Source organism: Tupaia chinensis, unplaced genomic scaffold (assembly GCF_000334495.1).
Source record: "Tupaia chinensis unplaced genomic scaffold, TupChi_1.0 Scaffold000258_1, whole genome shotgun sequence".
Lineage (NCBI taxonomy): Eukaryota > Metazoa > Chordata > Mammalia > Scandentia > Tupaiidae > Tupaia > Tupaia belangeri.
In genome coordinates, this window is record NW_006159738.1 from 1740809 (window position 1) to 1755288 (window position 14480).

Sequence of the window (14480 nt, forward strand, 5' to 3'; positions counted from 1 at the left end):
GCCGCTCCCTCCGATGCCCTTCTCAGAAGCCTCTGCTAGGCTTGCGGAGGGTAAAAGCAGAACGGCCAATCACAGGAAGTGTCAGGCAGAAACACCTCCGGGAGCTCTAGTTCAGAACTTTCCCACGTGCCGGGCATAAAGGACTCCGCAACAGCCTGGCAGCACTGCGGTGACCAGGACACACCCCTGCCTGACAGCGCTCCTCTGCTGGACCCCAAGTCTTAGGTCATTTTACCCACGTACATTTCAGGGTGCATCGTGAACTGTGAAAAATCTTTTTTCAAAAAAAGAATTATTTAATTTTTAAAAATGTGTTATTATTATTATTTTTAATTTGACCAGAGAGAAAGGGAAAGTGAGAAAGCAAGTTGCCAGGTCCAGGACTCAAACTGTGGTCGGCCACGTAAGCGTCTAGTGCCCCACCCACCACAACACCTGCCAGCCCTGATAAATCATTTCTTAAGAGCTATGGGCAGGCCAGCGGGTGGCATGGAGGTTAAGGCCGACTGCATGGTTTGAGTCCTGGACCTGATGGCTTGAGAATCACACCAGGCGTATGTGCATGTGTGCCCCAAAATCCCAAGATGAGAATGGATTGCAGCACAGCCATCCTCCCCAGGGGGTGATTTCTCACATTCTCTCTCTCTTTCTGTCATCTCTGTCAAATGCATGTGCACTATAGAAAAAATGAAAATAAAACCAAACGAAATTTAAGAAACAGAGCTATAGTTTAGTGGTTAAGGGAGCTGGGTCCCACGTGGCTGTCTGTGGTTTGAATCTCTGCCTTGGCAGTTTGAAAAACATGCCAGACATGTATGCGTGTGCGCCCCAAGTCCTGACAAGATGGAGAAATGGAGAAGGGACTTGTGTGACTGCCCCGTCGGGGGTGCTCTTCCCTTCTGTCCTCCTCTGGTGAGTCCGTGTCATACAGAGACACACAGTTTCCAGTACCACCACACCTGGCCGAGGATCATGTCCGGGTATGGCAAAACTGTCTTTTATTAGGTTTCTTTCCAATTCTGCCCCCTTCTGCACAACGGTAAGACACGCTTGAACTAAATTAAAACAAGGCAGCAGAGTACACAGAGAAACAAAGCCTGGCCTCCCCCCCTGGCATCCACCATAACCCAGTCCGCTCAGAAAGACACACGAAGATTTCTGTACATGTCTCTAGACATCCCTGGGCACTAGGCCGCACAGAAACCCATGCTCGGCCGACATGAGGCACTAACATACCACTGGGCCTTTTCCATCACTCCTTCTTCCGCCTCGGAACATAAAGACCCTAAGGTGGCTCGTGTCTGACACCCAAGGAGCCAGAATTCCTCCCTGTTGACTTAGAGAAGAAACCCCAACTTTATTATTTTTTTTTAAAAGAATGATCTTATTTAACTTTATTTTATTTATTTATTTTCTCATTTGACCAGAGAGGGACAGAGTAAGAAAGAGAGAGAGAAAGAAAGTGAGAAAGCAAGCCACCAGGTCTGCGACTCCGACCGCGGCTGACCATGTGGGAGTCCAGTGCCCTAACCATCATGCCACCTGCTGGCCCAGGAACCCCAATTTTAAATTAAAGTAGAAGATAAGTAGTGGTTAGAGAGCCCGTTGGTCCTCAGGTCAGCCTGCCTGAGAAGGGACCATGTCTGAGGGTGTTCGAGGCCACCTCCCGACGCCACGTCCCTCCTGCAGGTCACGCGGCCGACAGGAGACTGTGGTGCCGGTGCTCTTCCCACAGTCCCCTCGCCCAGCCACCCTTCGTCACACACCAAGTACCTCTGGCCGGCGATGCTCATCCACGTCGACGGAGCCATCTAAAGGAGTGACAAAGTGGCAAACGGGATTCTTGCGTTTCTCCAAATCTGGGCAGAGACAGATGCACCGTTATCACCATGACCGAGATCCCAGAGGAGCCGCCCTGCCTGTCGCCGCCCTTAGTGGGAGGCCTTCTGCAGTATGCAGAACTGGAGAGCTGGGGAACACGGAGGCCAGAGGCCAGGGTATCGGGCTCATCAGTCAGTACTGCCTGAGCAAGAAGGGAGTCTGCCCGTCAGGGAAAGGTCCCCCTCAGGTCCTGGAGAAATCACTGGGCCTCCGGCACCAAGCTAGCTGGAGCTGTGGGCGAGGCCGCAGGCTGTAGCCCGTCAGACCTGCTGAGGATGAGATGCGCCCCATCAGCACCTTCAAACGTCCCCTGCCTAGGGCGTGGTGGCGCCCGCCCTATGGCAAACGTCCCCTGCCTAGTACACCCCCCGAGCCCTGAAGTGAACCCTCCTCCTCCGCTGTTCTGACACTAGGCCCACATGTAGGATGATGCCAGGCAACCGTGCCATACCTGTGGGACCACGGGCAGCTCCATGGCAGAGGCGGCTGTACTGGCCTGCCCTGTCTGAGGGCTGCTAAGTGTCCGGGGCCCTTGGGTCTGGCTGGGTTTCCCCACCTCCAGATGGCGAGAGGCTTCAGCGTGAAATACACGGTCCCCAAGCAGACCCTGGAACCCCAGGGCTCAGGCCTCCCAGTGGCAGAACGTGGCACCCACAGGGCCTGGGGGCCCTGCGGTCCCCTCCTGCTCCCAGGTCCAAGTGGCACTTACACTGCATGTACCACGCCCGCCAGATGGCGTTGTTGAGCCGGATCTTGTCTCTCCACTGGAGCTTCAGGCCCTTGAAGTTCTTCCACTTCGGAGACACCAACTTCCCACTGAAAGGCAGGACAAGGTGGGAGACTCAGTGGTTCTCCTGAAACAAAGTGAACTGAAAAGTGCCTCCCAATCATTCCAGGCCCCTTGACACTTGATGGACCCACTGTCAACCATGGACTAGGCTTGACCTCGGGATATCTTTGCGGAATTAGGCGGTTGGCGCAATGTCTTCGGAGACCAGCCCCGTTACAGCTACGGGAGCAAGTGACAGTGTGTGGCGCTCACTATACTCTCGTGCCTACTTCTTTTTACTTTTAAATCGCTTTTGTTTGTTTGGTTTGAGAGGTTTTTGCTATGGGGCGCATGTGCTCGCCAGAGAGAGAGAGACAGAGAGACAAAGCAAGAATTCCACCCCCCAGGGGATGGCCACGCCGCAATCTCTTCTCCTCCATTCTCCTCTTGGGCTCTTGGGCACACAAGCACATGCGCCCAGTGTGAGTTTAAGCCACCGGGTCCGAGACTTGAACCACAGTTTACTACATGGGAGTCCAGCAACATAGCCATTACGCCAATTGCTGGTCCCTAAATATATTTTTTTAATATTTGTTTATTTAATTCCATTTGATTTTTTTTTATTTGACCAGAGAGAGAGAGAGAGAAAGGGAAAACAAGAAAGCAAGCCACCAGGTCTAGGACTTGAACCACGGTTGGCCAAGTGGGAATCGAGCGCCTGTAACCACAACGCCACCTGTCGGCCCCTTTTGCCTACTTTTTAATTTCTTTAAAATTTTCCATAACTAAAAATGTAAAAGAAACCTGCTGACCACTGAATGAAAACCAACTTCCACCTGCCTTGGCCTACCTCTTCCGCTGCCAGTCCCGACACACTTACAAACTCCAGGCCCACAAATGTCCCACTGGCCTCAGCACCTGCAGGGCCCCTCCTGTTCCCGGCCTCTGCCACACGGTCCTCACTCCTGATGGGGCTCCCTCATCCACCACCGACTCCAGATGATACTCCAGCACCAGCTCTGCCCTGGCCTCTCCCTGCCTGGTGCCCATCCCATCAGAGTCCCTCAGCCCACTAGGCCTCTGGGACAGCACCCAGAACACTCCACATAGCAGTGTCCCTGCCAGAGACTGTGGCTTCTCTAGAGAAGGCCCCACGGTTGTCTTGGCACGTAGTAGAAACTCAATCACAAATTCTTTTTTTTTTTTGGAGAGGTTTTCGCTATAGGGTGCATGCACTCGCCAGAGAGACAGAGAGAGATATAGAGACAGAAAACGAGAAATCACCCCCCAGGGGGGATGGTCACGCCACAATCCCTTCTCCTCCATTCTCCTCTCGGGATCTTGGGCACGCACGTACACGCACCCGGTGTGAGTTTTAAGCCACCGGGTCCGGGAGGCAAACCGTGGTCGACGTGGGAGTCCAGCAACATAGCCATTACGCTAACTGCTGGCTCCCCACAAATTCTTCATTGAGGCCAGCTGCAGGGCTGCAGCAGTATCTCAGTGCTTCGGTGACGTGGAAGTCATATGGGAAGGTCCCAGGTTCATATCCCAAGGTCTCCTTGTGTACCCTGGCCCCTTGATCCTGGCTCGCTGAGGCTCGGAGACCACATGTGAGGCTCCTGTTAGCGGTGCTTGCCTGCTTGCCCCCTTTCATGGAATATATAAATAAACAAACCATAAGAAAATAATATGAGTGGGCTAGCAGGTATCAAGGTGGTTAAGGCGCTAGGTCCCACATGGCTAGCTGTGTGGTTCAAGTCCTGGACCCTGCAGCTTGAAAACCACGCTGAGTGTGTGTGTGTGTGTGTGTGTGTGTGTGTGTGTGTCCAAAATCCCAAGAGAAGAATAGAGAAGAGGATGCATGTTCCCCCCCCCCAGGGATGGTCCCTCACATCCTGCCCCTCTCCTGGTCTCTCTCTGAAAAGCACGCAAATCTTACAGCAAAAAAGTGAGCTAAGAGAGCCAACTTGGTGGGGCGCTGCTCAAGTGAAGCTGGACACATATGAAGGCTCCTAGGTTCAATTCCCTGGCTGCCCTTTAAATGTGGCGTAAGTGATCCTGCCTGGCCGGGAGGGCTGGGACGATTGCAGCGTGAGACCCTGTTAGGGGTGCCTGCCTCTCTTTCACACTCTCCATGACAGCAGGAAGAGCATAAAAATATGAAATTAGCAGCAGTTCTCCACTGAGTCAGCTACAAGTGTGTGCAAGCGAAGCTACCGGCAGGCAAGAACACCCCCTGGTGGCCATGCCTCCTGCACCTGGCTGCTGTGGCTGCAGATGGCAAGGCCCGACTCTGTGGGGTTTTCCTAACCGAAGGCCACAGCCCTGCCCTTCTCCAAACCCACTCAGAAAGGCGGAGGTGTGCAGTGGTCACGGCAGCCGGAGTGTCCGGAGGAAGCCCTCGACGTAAACAGTAAGTGACCTGGAAACTTGTGTGCAACACCCAAGGCCCTGCCCATGCACCTGCTCGGCAAGGGGCCCAGGCCAGGGGCCGCGCTCCGAGAGAGGTCGCAGCACATCCCCTCGGCACACAAGGGCCCAGGTGGCGGCGCCTCCGTCATCAGGGCCAGGGGTGTCGGCACAGTCACAGGCCTCCTTCCTGCCACTGCATGAGACCACGGGCCACCTCGGGGCCTGGACAGCACAAGCGCACAGCAGCCACGCACTCGGCGGGCACTCGGCTTTCCTGGCCCATCCTGCTGGCTCATTCAGAGCGCTCGACAAGGACTGAGACGGTGTGTCTACACGTGTGCACATGGACACACACATGCACTTACATGTACACATGTAAGCCCTAAAGTGAATCGTCAGATGTGAGCCACCTCACCGGTTGGGTTTCTACTGAGGGTGTGGTTATGTCCGACATTCTCTACGTTTCACAGGGAGAGGGGACTCCAGGTACCTGCTCTCAACACTGGCGAGGAGACCCGGGCACAGGATGCCCCTGGGACCCCAGGAGCCGCAGAACGATGCTCCTAAAAGCTTCCTGTTCACGCCCTTGTACTCTGGCAAAGAGCCAGGAACCGAGGACAGGGCCGGGCGAGGCAGAGCAGGCGCCCTCTCCATGAGTACATGGCCTTGCCAAGGCCAGTGCCGCCGTGTGCAGAGCCTTGAGGGAGGGTGAGGGCTGCAGGGACAAAGGCGGCCGGGGCAGCCAGCAGGACGCTCCCATCTAGGCCACGGCCTAGAGGCTGTCCCTTCTGCCTGGCCTGTGAGGGCTCCTCTGGGTCAAGCCTGGAGGCGGACGACATGCCAGAGGACATGAGCTTCCTTCTACCTCTGACAGAGCCGAGCCTCCTCCCTTCGCTGCGAGTTTGCCCGGCAGCTTGGCACCAAGCCAGGAGACACAACTGTCCCTGCCCCTTTCCTAAGGAAAAATAAAGCAGAACCAGAACAGCCTTATAATTAACATATCTTCCTCATTCCGAAGGCCAGAATCCAGAGGCCATTTCCCCTGAGCTCAACAGGGCCAGAATCCTGATCCCGCATTTACGGCCCGCAGAGCCAGGGGAGAGGGGTCCGAGGGAAACAGGACTCCTGGGAGCGGACGGCCTCCGGTGCCTTGCCAGGCTGCTGAGAACTAACCGCTGGGTGCAGCAGAGGCTGGACGCCACACGGCCGACCCAGGTTTGGAATCCAGGTCGGACTGCAGGCATGCCAGGCATGCGCACAGGTGCCCAGGATCTGAGGACGGGGAGGCTGGGACCCCGCTGAGGGTGCTGGGCTCTCCCTCCCTCTCTGTCCCTCTCCGTCCACAGGCACACATGCAGTCTCTATCGTAAAAGATATAAACCCAGCCTTTCCCGTGTGCTAAAGAGAGTGAGCCAGAGTGGGCACAAGACCGTCTTCGCGGAGTCTGACTACATCGACCGCAGTTACACACGGAAACCAAAATTAAAGCTGGTAGGCAAGGCACCGAGTCGGACAGGGTTTGGTTTCAGGGTTCTCCCTGCCTTCCACACGGCCAACATGAAACCGGATTCAGGGCCCCCAAGTGGCAGGTATCTTGCCACCAGCCCAGGTCCTGCCTAGTCTCAGGAGCCAACAGGTGGCGCTCAATGAACACAAAGAAGCGAGCCCCAAAGCAAAACTAAAACCTAAACCACCCCAGACACAGGGATGGCGGGGGTGGGGGGTGACTGTGCCCTCCGGCTGCCCTGGCAGTTCCAGGTCCGCATATGAAGCTGAGCCACCACTCTGCGACATCACGGGGTGCAAAGAGGAAAGGCACCCGGACCCACTAGGCCACGGATGCCACGACAGCACCTGTGACGTCTTTCCTGAGGGGCTCTGTGCCTGAACGCTGCCCGAGCGCCTGCTGAGCATCGAGGAGGGGAGGAGGATTCTTCCTAGGCTCACACAGACATCCGCTGGGCCCAGGGACCGAAGCCGTTTCCCACGAAACACCACAGGAGCGGCTGCTGGAGCGAGTCCCACAGAGAGGGTGCAGGTGGTGCACAGTCACAAGGTGGCACTGAGGACAGCACCCACGGGAAATCCAGACTCCTGTCCAGACAGCTCTTGAGCTCCGCAGCACGTGGGCCCACGCCCTGGGGCTGGATCCCGTACGCAGAGCCTGGGGAGTGCGGCCTCCAGGGACTGTGGGGCGGAAGGAGGGCAGCACCTCCACGGCAGAGCCGCAGAGAGTATCCGCAGAGAGCACGCATGGTTGGCCTCTGCTCCCGACCCTGTCCCAGCTGAACGCACCTTCCAGGCACCGCTGGCAGGGACACTTCCTAGCCCAGCCCAGGCCGTGCTCCTTCTGTAAACATGGCCAGAAACACTGTGACAGTTCCTGCAACAGCGATGTCCTCCCCCAGGCTCAGCCTCTAGGTCTGCCTGACTGTACACAGGGCGGCTCCTGGCTCCTCCTCAGCACCATAGGCCTGATGGGACCCGGGACCCGGGACCCGGGACCCGTCTCCCACCCGCCCACCCGCAGGTCTCCAGCTCTGCGTGGCAGACCAGACGTGCCTTTTCTCCCCGTGAATTGCCAGAGGCACGCGCACTTGTGTGGGGGTGTAAAAAGGCACCCACCATGGGAAATGGCCACACCAGTCCCTTCTCCACTTTCCCTTCCTTCTGGAATTTTGGCCACACACGCCCATCGCGTGTTTCTCAAGCCACCAGGTCTGGGATGCCCAGTTGACGCATGGTATCCAGCTGCCTTAACCGCCAGGCCCTGGTGGGCCTGGGAGGTGCTTTTAGATGCAGAGTTACTAAATGAACACGAAACTGCTCCATGAAGGAAGATCACCCCGGCCTGTGTGGCTGCCCTTCCTAGAAGATGAGTTCTTGGCAGGAAACGAGAAACTCACCTTCAACAAAGGTCTCCCTCAAACTTTTACTGGATGGAACTGAACGATGAATTCTCCAAGGTCTGGCAAGAGATCGCTCGGGAAGGAAACGGAAGGGCCTCCCACCGCAAGCCTCACGCAGACCAAGCAGAGCTGAGGGGAGTCGGGGTGGAGGGGGCGGTATGCGGATCTGCCCAGGGATGTGGGCTCTGGCCCCGGGGGATCAGCTCCTGACTCCAATGTCCTTTCCAAAAAAGGCTGGGGGTCACTGACAGGTCTCAGAACAGTGACGGGGTCCACCCCTCGCTCACTCCGCGTCCGTAGGTTGGGGAAGTTTCTTCGCCGTGCCTGGCTGTCCTGGAGGGGCATGTCAGTGGGACAACCCAAGCTCTGCCTCCTCCTACGGCCCCACAGAGAGGGAGGGTGGGGCCCATCGCCAGTGGGTGTTGAAGGAGAAACCGGGCAGTTTGGTCCAGGCCTCCCCCTCCTTTCACCTCGCTGCCCCAGTGGGGGTGGGACGTCAGCGGGGGTTCCCTTAGAGTCACATCCTGGCCTCGGTCAGCAGTGAAGGTAGCAGCCTGGCTACCATCGGCCGGATCTTTTTTTTATTATTGTGGTAAGTACATATAACAACAAGTGCGATGCAGTGCCCGTGAGCACACACACAGCAGTGCACAACCACACAATCACCTGGTTCCAGGGCGCCTCATCACCCAGCAGACCTGCAGCACAGCGGTCACGCCCATCCTGTGTGTGCTCATGGCAAAGGCACCATGGCTGTGGCCTGTGTCCGGCTTCCTTCCCTGCGTGTCCTGCTTCCAGGCTCACGCACACCATAGGGATGGGTTTCAACGCCACTCCTTTCCAGGGCCGAACCGTGTCCGCGGTAAGGACATCCAGGCTGTACCCACCCTTGGGCTACTGTGACTAGTGTCGCTACAAACTGACACAGTTCTGCAACCCAGTCCCCGGTCGCGTCAGACTGGAGATGCATCATTGCCAACAACCAGAAGACTTGCTGGGGGGCGAGCTGACAGCAGCTCCCACGCACGTCCCGTTGACATAACCCACGTGCACATTGCACAGAAGGACATTAAGCTTCGGCAGGGACAGCCTAGACAGCCATCAAAGGAGGCCGGCAAGTACCGTGTGTCCACATGCGGAGCACTGCAGGGTCACTGGGGCACACTTGTCGCTTTGCCCGGTGCACAGGCAGGATGAAGATGACCACCAGGTCAAAGACCAAATGCCAAACCGAGGTGCGCGGTACACAGCATAGCTCCTTCATATTTCTAGCAGGGAGACACACACGGAGATGCACTGGAGGGAGGGGCAGTGGCCATTCTCAGAAAGGATGCCGAAGACAGGTGGCAGGGATCTAGGGATTTCCCCGGCAGGTAACCTGGAGAACTCAGGGGACCGGGTGAGGAGTTCTCACTATTTACGTTATATTATCTTTTCAAAATACACAAGAAAAAAAGACCAGCCACACTCTAAGACCTTATAGGGCTTCTAGTTCATTAGAGAGCAATTACTCACACAAACTGATAAAACTTGTCAATGAGTCAACTCCATGCGCAGTTTTCTTTAATGAGAGTGTGGGGCGATAATGCTCAAGCCTCCTCCTCCAGGACTGCAACTCTGGGTCTTCCAAAGAGCAGGTTCCACTGGCATTGCCTGGGCTCTGGCTTGGTCCCACAGCCTGCTGGGAGCCAAAACTAACAGGCAGCGGCGGACAAAGGTTCATTGAGGAGCCAGGCGTGGAGAGCGGCCCCAGCCAGCCACATGGGGCAGCAGGGGCAGCGCCAAAATGCACTGTAGGCCCTCAGCTGGCTGCCCCAGAGACCCCTCAGAGAGCAGGCTAGGTGTCCAGACCCTGCTCCCCACGCCTGGGCATCCCTCCTTGCCAGTTACACACACACACACACACACACACACACACACACGAGGCCTTGTGGAGGGCTACTAGTAGGTGTGAGCCTGAGCCTGGCAGAGAAGGTGCTGGACACCCTGGGCACATCGCTGAGCTATCATGGTCCGTGGGTACACTCTTAGTCCTAAGGCCTGGGGCCTCCTCTTTCGAGTAGGAGCAGGGACTGCCGGGCGAGGCAGCATTTAGAGCCACATTCACAGGTCAATTTGCCAGGGGAGTAAACTTGAGTCTAGACCCAGGGCACTCCCGACTCCTCTGTACAGGGGATGGGACCAGACCTGCAGGAGGAAAAAGGGGGTGTCTCACTTCGCTGTGCATCATTGCTGAATGAATTTAGTAATAAAAAAAGATCTGTGGGTTAGCTGTCTCTTTTATGACTTGCTTGTTCATGCACTTTTGTCTTTCTTTACTTTTTTTTTTAATGAAATAATTACAGAGTCACAGGAAGTCACAAAAATAAAAGAGTCCCACGTTCCCTTCACCCACCTTTCCCCAACCGTGTCATCTTACAGAGCCACGGACAAACATCGAAACCAGGAAGCTGGTTCGTGACTAGTGACTGGATGGCAGGTCTTACTCAAGTTTCTCACCATCGGCTGAAATGAGATTTTTTCCTCGCTACTTTATATGTATAATATTATAATAGTAATGATATTAACTCTTTGCAATTTTTTTTGGAAATGTTTCTGCTAAGTTTTTTTTTTTTTTTTTTTTTTTAAATGATGGTAAATACATATAAGAAAGACAGAGACACAGAGAGGCACCCTGGACAGGGTGTTGTCACACTGTGAAGTCTCCCCAGTCCTGCACCCCACAGGGTCCTAGGCGCCCACGCGCACACGTGTCTTCCAGCCAAGCAGAGATCTAAACCCGTGCTCGGCCACACGGCCTGCGCCTTGCAGGGCAGGGCACCTGTGCTGCCGCTGCGCTTCGGAGGCTGCTGCCCACCCCAGGCTTTACTGCCTCCCAGGCGCCGTGCCGCATGTCTCTGGATGTCGGTTACACACCCGTGTGGCCCTACCTACCGGTCTTGCTTTATCACGTTTATTGCTTCCCTAGCTGCCTACCCCTCCCATCGGGAGACTTCGTTTTCACTTTAATCTCTTTTAAAGCTTTTCTAATTTTACTATTTTTTTTTTAATTTTATGCTCACTTTGAAAGAAAATTCGAATAATATAGAACAATACAAAGGACAAACCTAGAAATAGCTGTTGTTTCCATTTTGGTGACAACACTGTCTAGTAAGGAAATAATCTCACCCCAGAGGTGTGGCCTTCACCCTCAATCACTGTGGCCGACCTTAGTCTCCAGCTGCTCCCGGAGGGCAGGCTCAGGTCTCTAGAAACCGGAGTGGGTATCGGGTACTTGGAGCACTTGAGTGTAAGTTTACACTGGGTTCCAGCGAGTTATTGAACCTGAACTGTTTGGGGATGCCGTCGCCAACACCACCACTTGCAATTGACTTCAGAAAAGCAGGTTTTTGTCTTTTCTAATTTGCCAGAGGGAAGGAAGCAGTGCCTTCAACAGGATGTGGTCCTTCACGTCCCCTTCCCCACTTCTCCACCCTCTCGGGGTTTGGGGCACACACGAACAAGTCACCCAGGTGAGAGATTCGGGCTGTGTTATCGGCAACGTGGGATCTGGCTCCCCTAACCACGAGGCCCCTGGGCCAGCCCGAGAATATAGTCTTATGAACCTCTCTAACTTCATAGGGAGCCCTAAGTTCTCGCAATACATTTTTATATTATATACAGATAAAGATATAACATAGGAATAAGCTTAATGTTCACGTACATACGATATATTGTTTTCTAATCTATTATTCACATACTGGGTTGTGGGAACGGCGTGACACACTTTTACATAGAAAGCATGTGTGTATATTAACACACACGCACATGTATGTTAACATGCACGTGTTGTCTCCGTTTCTCACTGTTGATGCTGTGATAAACACCCTGGGACTCACAGCTCTGCAAGCGCATGACTGCTTCTGTAGGAACTGCCCCCAGAAATGGAAAATCTGAATCGGAGGATATGTGCACACTTATAAGTAACTTTTAGTCTTCCAAAATCCGTACGAATTGACGCCCCTAAGAGCAGTGAACGGGGCCTGTCTTCTCAAACCATTACTCAGACTGTTACCAATGTGTGCCAATCTGACAAGTGGAAATCCAGTGCAGTGTTGCACTGGCTCGCATTCATCGGTGTATTTCTTTTTTTTAAGAGTTATTTATTTAATTTTATTTACTCACTTATTTTAATGTGACCAGAGAGAAACAGAGAGAAAGTGAGAAAGCAAGCCACCAGGTCTGGGACTTGAACCATGGTCAGCCATGTGGGAATGTCCAGCACCTTAACCACCATGCCACCTGCTGGCTCCACATCAGTGTATTTCTAAACTGACAAGTTGTTGGGTTTTTGTTGAATGTCTACATACCTTTTGTTCGTTTTCTGCTTCTTTTTCTCGTTGACTTGTGCATTCTTAATCTGCGGAACGTCCACACCACGTGGGACAGGGCTGCCATGCTCTGTCCCGACTCTCCGATTTGACTATTTATGGGGTACTTTGTTTTGGTTTTCTGCTCTCCTTAACTTTGCTGGGCTTTTGTCATTTTCAGCAGAATTGTTAGCGCAGTCAAAAAAAATTTAAGAACTATTTGCTTTAAATTTTATTTATTCATTTATTTATCTTAATTTGACCAGAGAAAGAAAGAGAAAGTGAGAAAGTAAAGCCACCAGGTCTGACGCGTGAACCACGGTTGGCCATGTGGGACTGTTCGACACTTTAACCACCACACCACCTGCTGGTCCCCAATACAATCAAAAGTCTTTCCTTTTGTGTTTGTCTTTTGATGTCATACTTTTAAAAGCCTTTCCTGGGGTCAGCAGGTGGCATGGTAGTTAAGGTGCTGGACTCCAACTGCAGTTGACCGCAGTACAAGTCCCAGACCTGGCAGCTTGCTTTCTCACTTTCTCTTTCTCTAGTGATCACACGTGCCTTATAGCAAATTTAAACTAAATCAGTAATAAATTAAATAATTTTTTTAGACTCTCTCCCATCCCAAGGCTGTGGAAACACTTGTCTGTGTTTCTGATCAGAACACTTTTCGGGAACAGCAGTGGGCGCTTCTGTGTACTACTGTATCCAACCTAGTCCCCCACTCAGAAATAGCAACCCCCAAAGAATACAATGTATCCTGAGAGCCCTCCACGTGTGAAAAAGGTCATAGGTAGGTTCAAGGCAAGACTTTCAGGTGAAGAATGCAAAACCCCCTTCTGTAGGCATCCGGCCAGGAGGAAGCCAGCAGAGCTCCCTGGCCAGAGCACACGCCTGCAGTCAAGCCCCTCGAAACCAGCTACCAAGGTGCGACAGAAACAGACCTGCGCATTCTGACTCTGATGCAGGCTGGCAAGAAACGCGTGTTTTATTATCACCATTATCCGTCATTTTCGAGGTACAGCCAGCTCCATAACCTCCTTCTAACTCAGAGACATCTGAAGCTGTCTAAAGCACTTCAGAGGGTAAGGTAACACTCTCCAGCTAGCCAAGACCCATAAATAGGCTTTAAATAGGCTTTTCCCTTTTTAGAAGAAGGCAAATTCAATGAGCTTACTCCGGATTCCTTCCGTGCTAAGGGTCTGGAACTGACGGCTCCTCAGAGAGGGCAGAGAGGCATGCAACTCAAGGGAGCTGGGGTCGCACCAACTACCGTGAAGTAAAGGAGAGGCACAGGGATCTAGAGCACCCCACAACCTCAGGCTCTTCTGGCTTATCTCAGAGGGGACATTTTAAAAAGCACAAATAAAGCACAGCAATGCACAACTCTGTACTACCCTCCTCTTGTAAGAGAAATCTCAAAGGAAAACCTGCTTCCCCTTAGCCAGGTAAGCTGGTTCCCTTCTACCTGCTACTGAGAAGCAGCGGCCGCCTTAAATTTCTCCCTCCTGTCGTCCTATCAGGTACGCTTTTTTTTAATCAACCCATTAACTTTCCAAGTAGCAGAAGCCTCCGGGATGGGCAGAAGGCTGGAGACTCACGCACTAACTCGGGCCAGGTCAACGGCACAGCGCAGTCTGCTGGTCTCTAACCGAGCTGGGTTCGTCTGCAGCCCAGCTGGCAGAGCGGAACAGCCCTGTCTGTCTCCGGACTGTGTGAAAGCACTTCTCGGTCACTGTTCCAAATACCTACCTCGCTTTCTCTGTGATGCGAGTCTTCACTACACCTTTTCTGCCAGTGGTGATGGTTCGCTACTCACAAAATCAAACTTACAACAGCAGTGGAGGCGAGGCGACATTTCCGTTTAATATCCTTTTTTTTTTTAATCTTTAGGATTTTGCTAGGTGCTCATCAGACGGAGACAGAGAGAAGAAAAGCAAGAAATCATGCCCTGGAGTACAGCCATGCCACAGGCCCTTCTCTTCCACTCTCCTCTCAGAGTTCTGGGCCTGCACGCACATGCACACGCACCCATGTGCCGCTAGGTCCAGGATTCGAACTGTAGTCGGCTACATGGGAACCCAGGGCCTTAGTCATCACACCGCCTGCTGGACCCTCCCATTCCAATTTTTAAAAATTATTTATTTACTTCTTCCT

General features: G+C 53.5%; 1 protein-coding gene across 1 annotated transcript in view; it reads right to left on the reverse strand.

The window, feature by feature from the left end:
• MLXIP (MLX interacting protein) overlaps positions 1-14480 on the reverse strand; it is a gene marked incomplete at both ends in the record, with an annotated part of 57981 nt that overhangs the window by 18077 nt on the left and 25424 nt on the right. Inside the window, 2 exon segments of the mRNA XM_027772196.1 lie at positions 1774-1859; positions 2591-2697. Coding sequence (XP_027627997.1) covers positions 1774-1859; positions 2591-2697 — 193 coding nt within the window.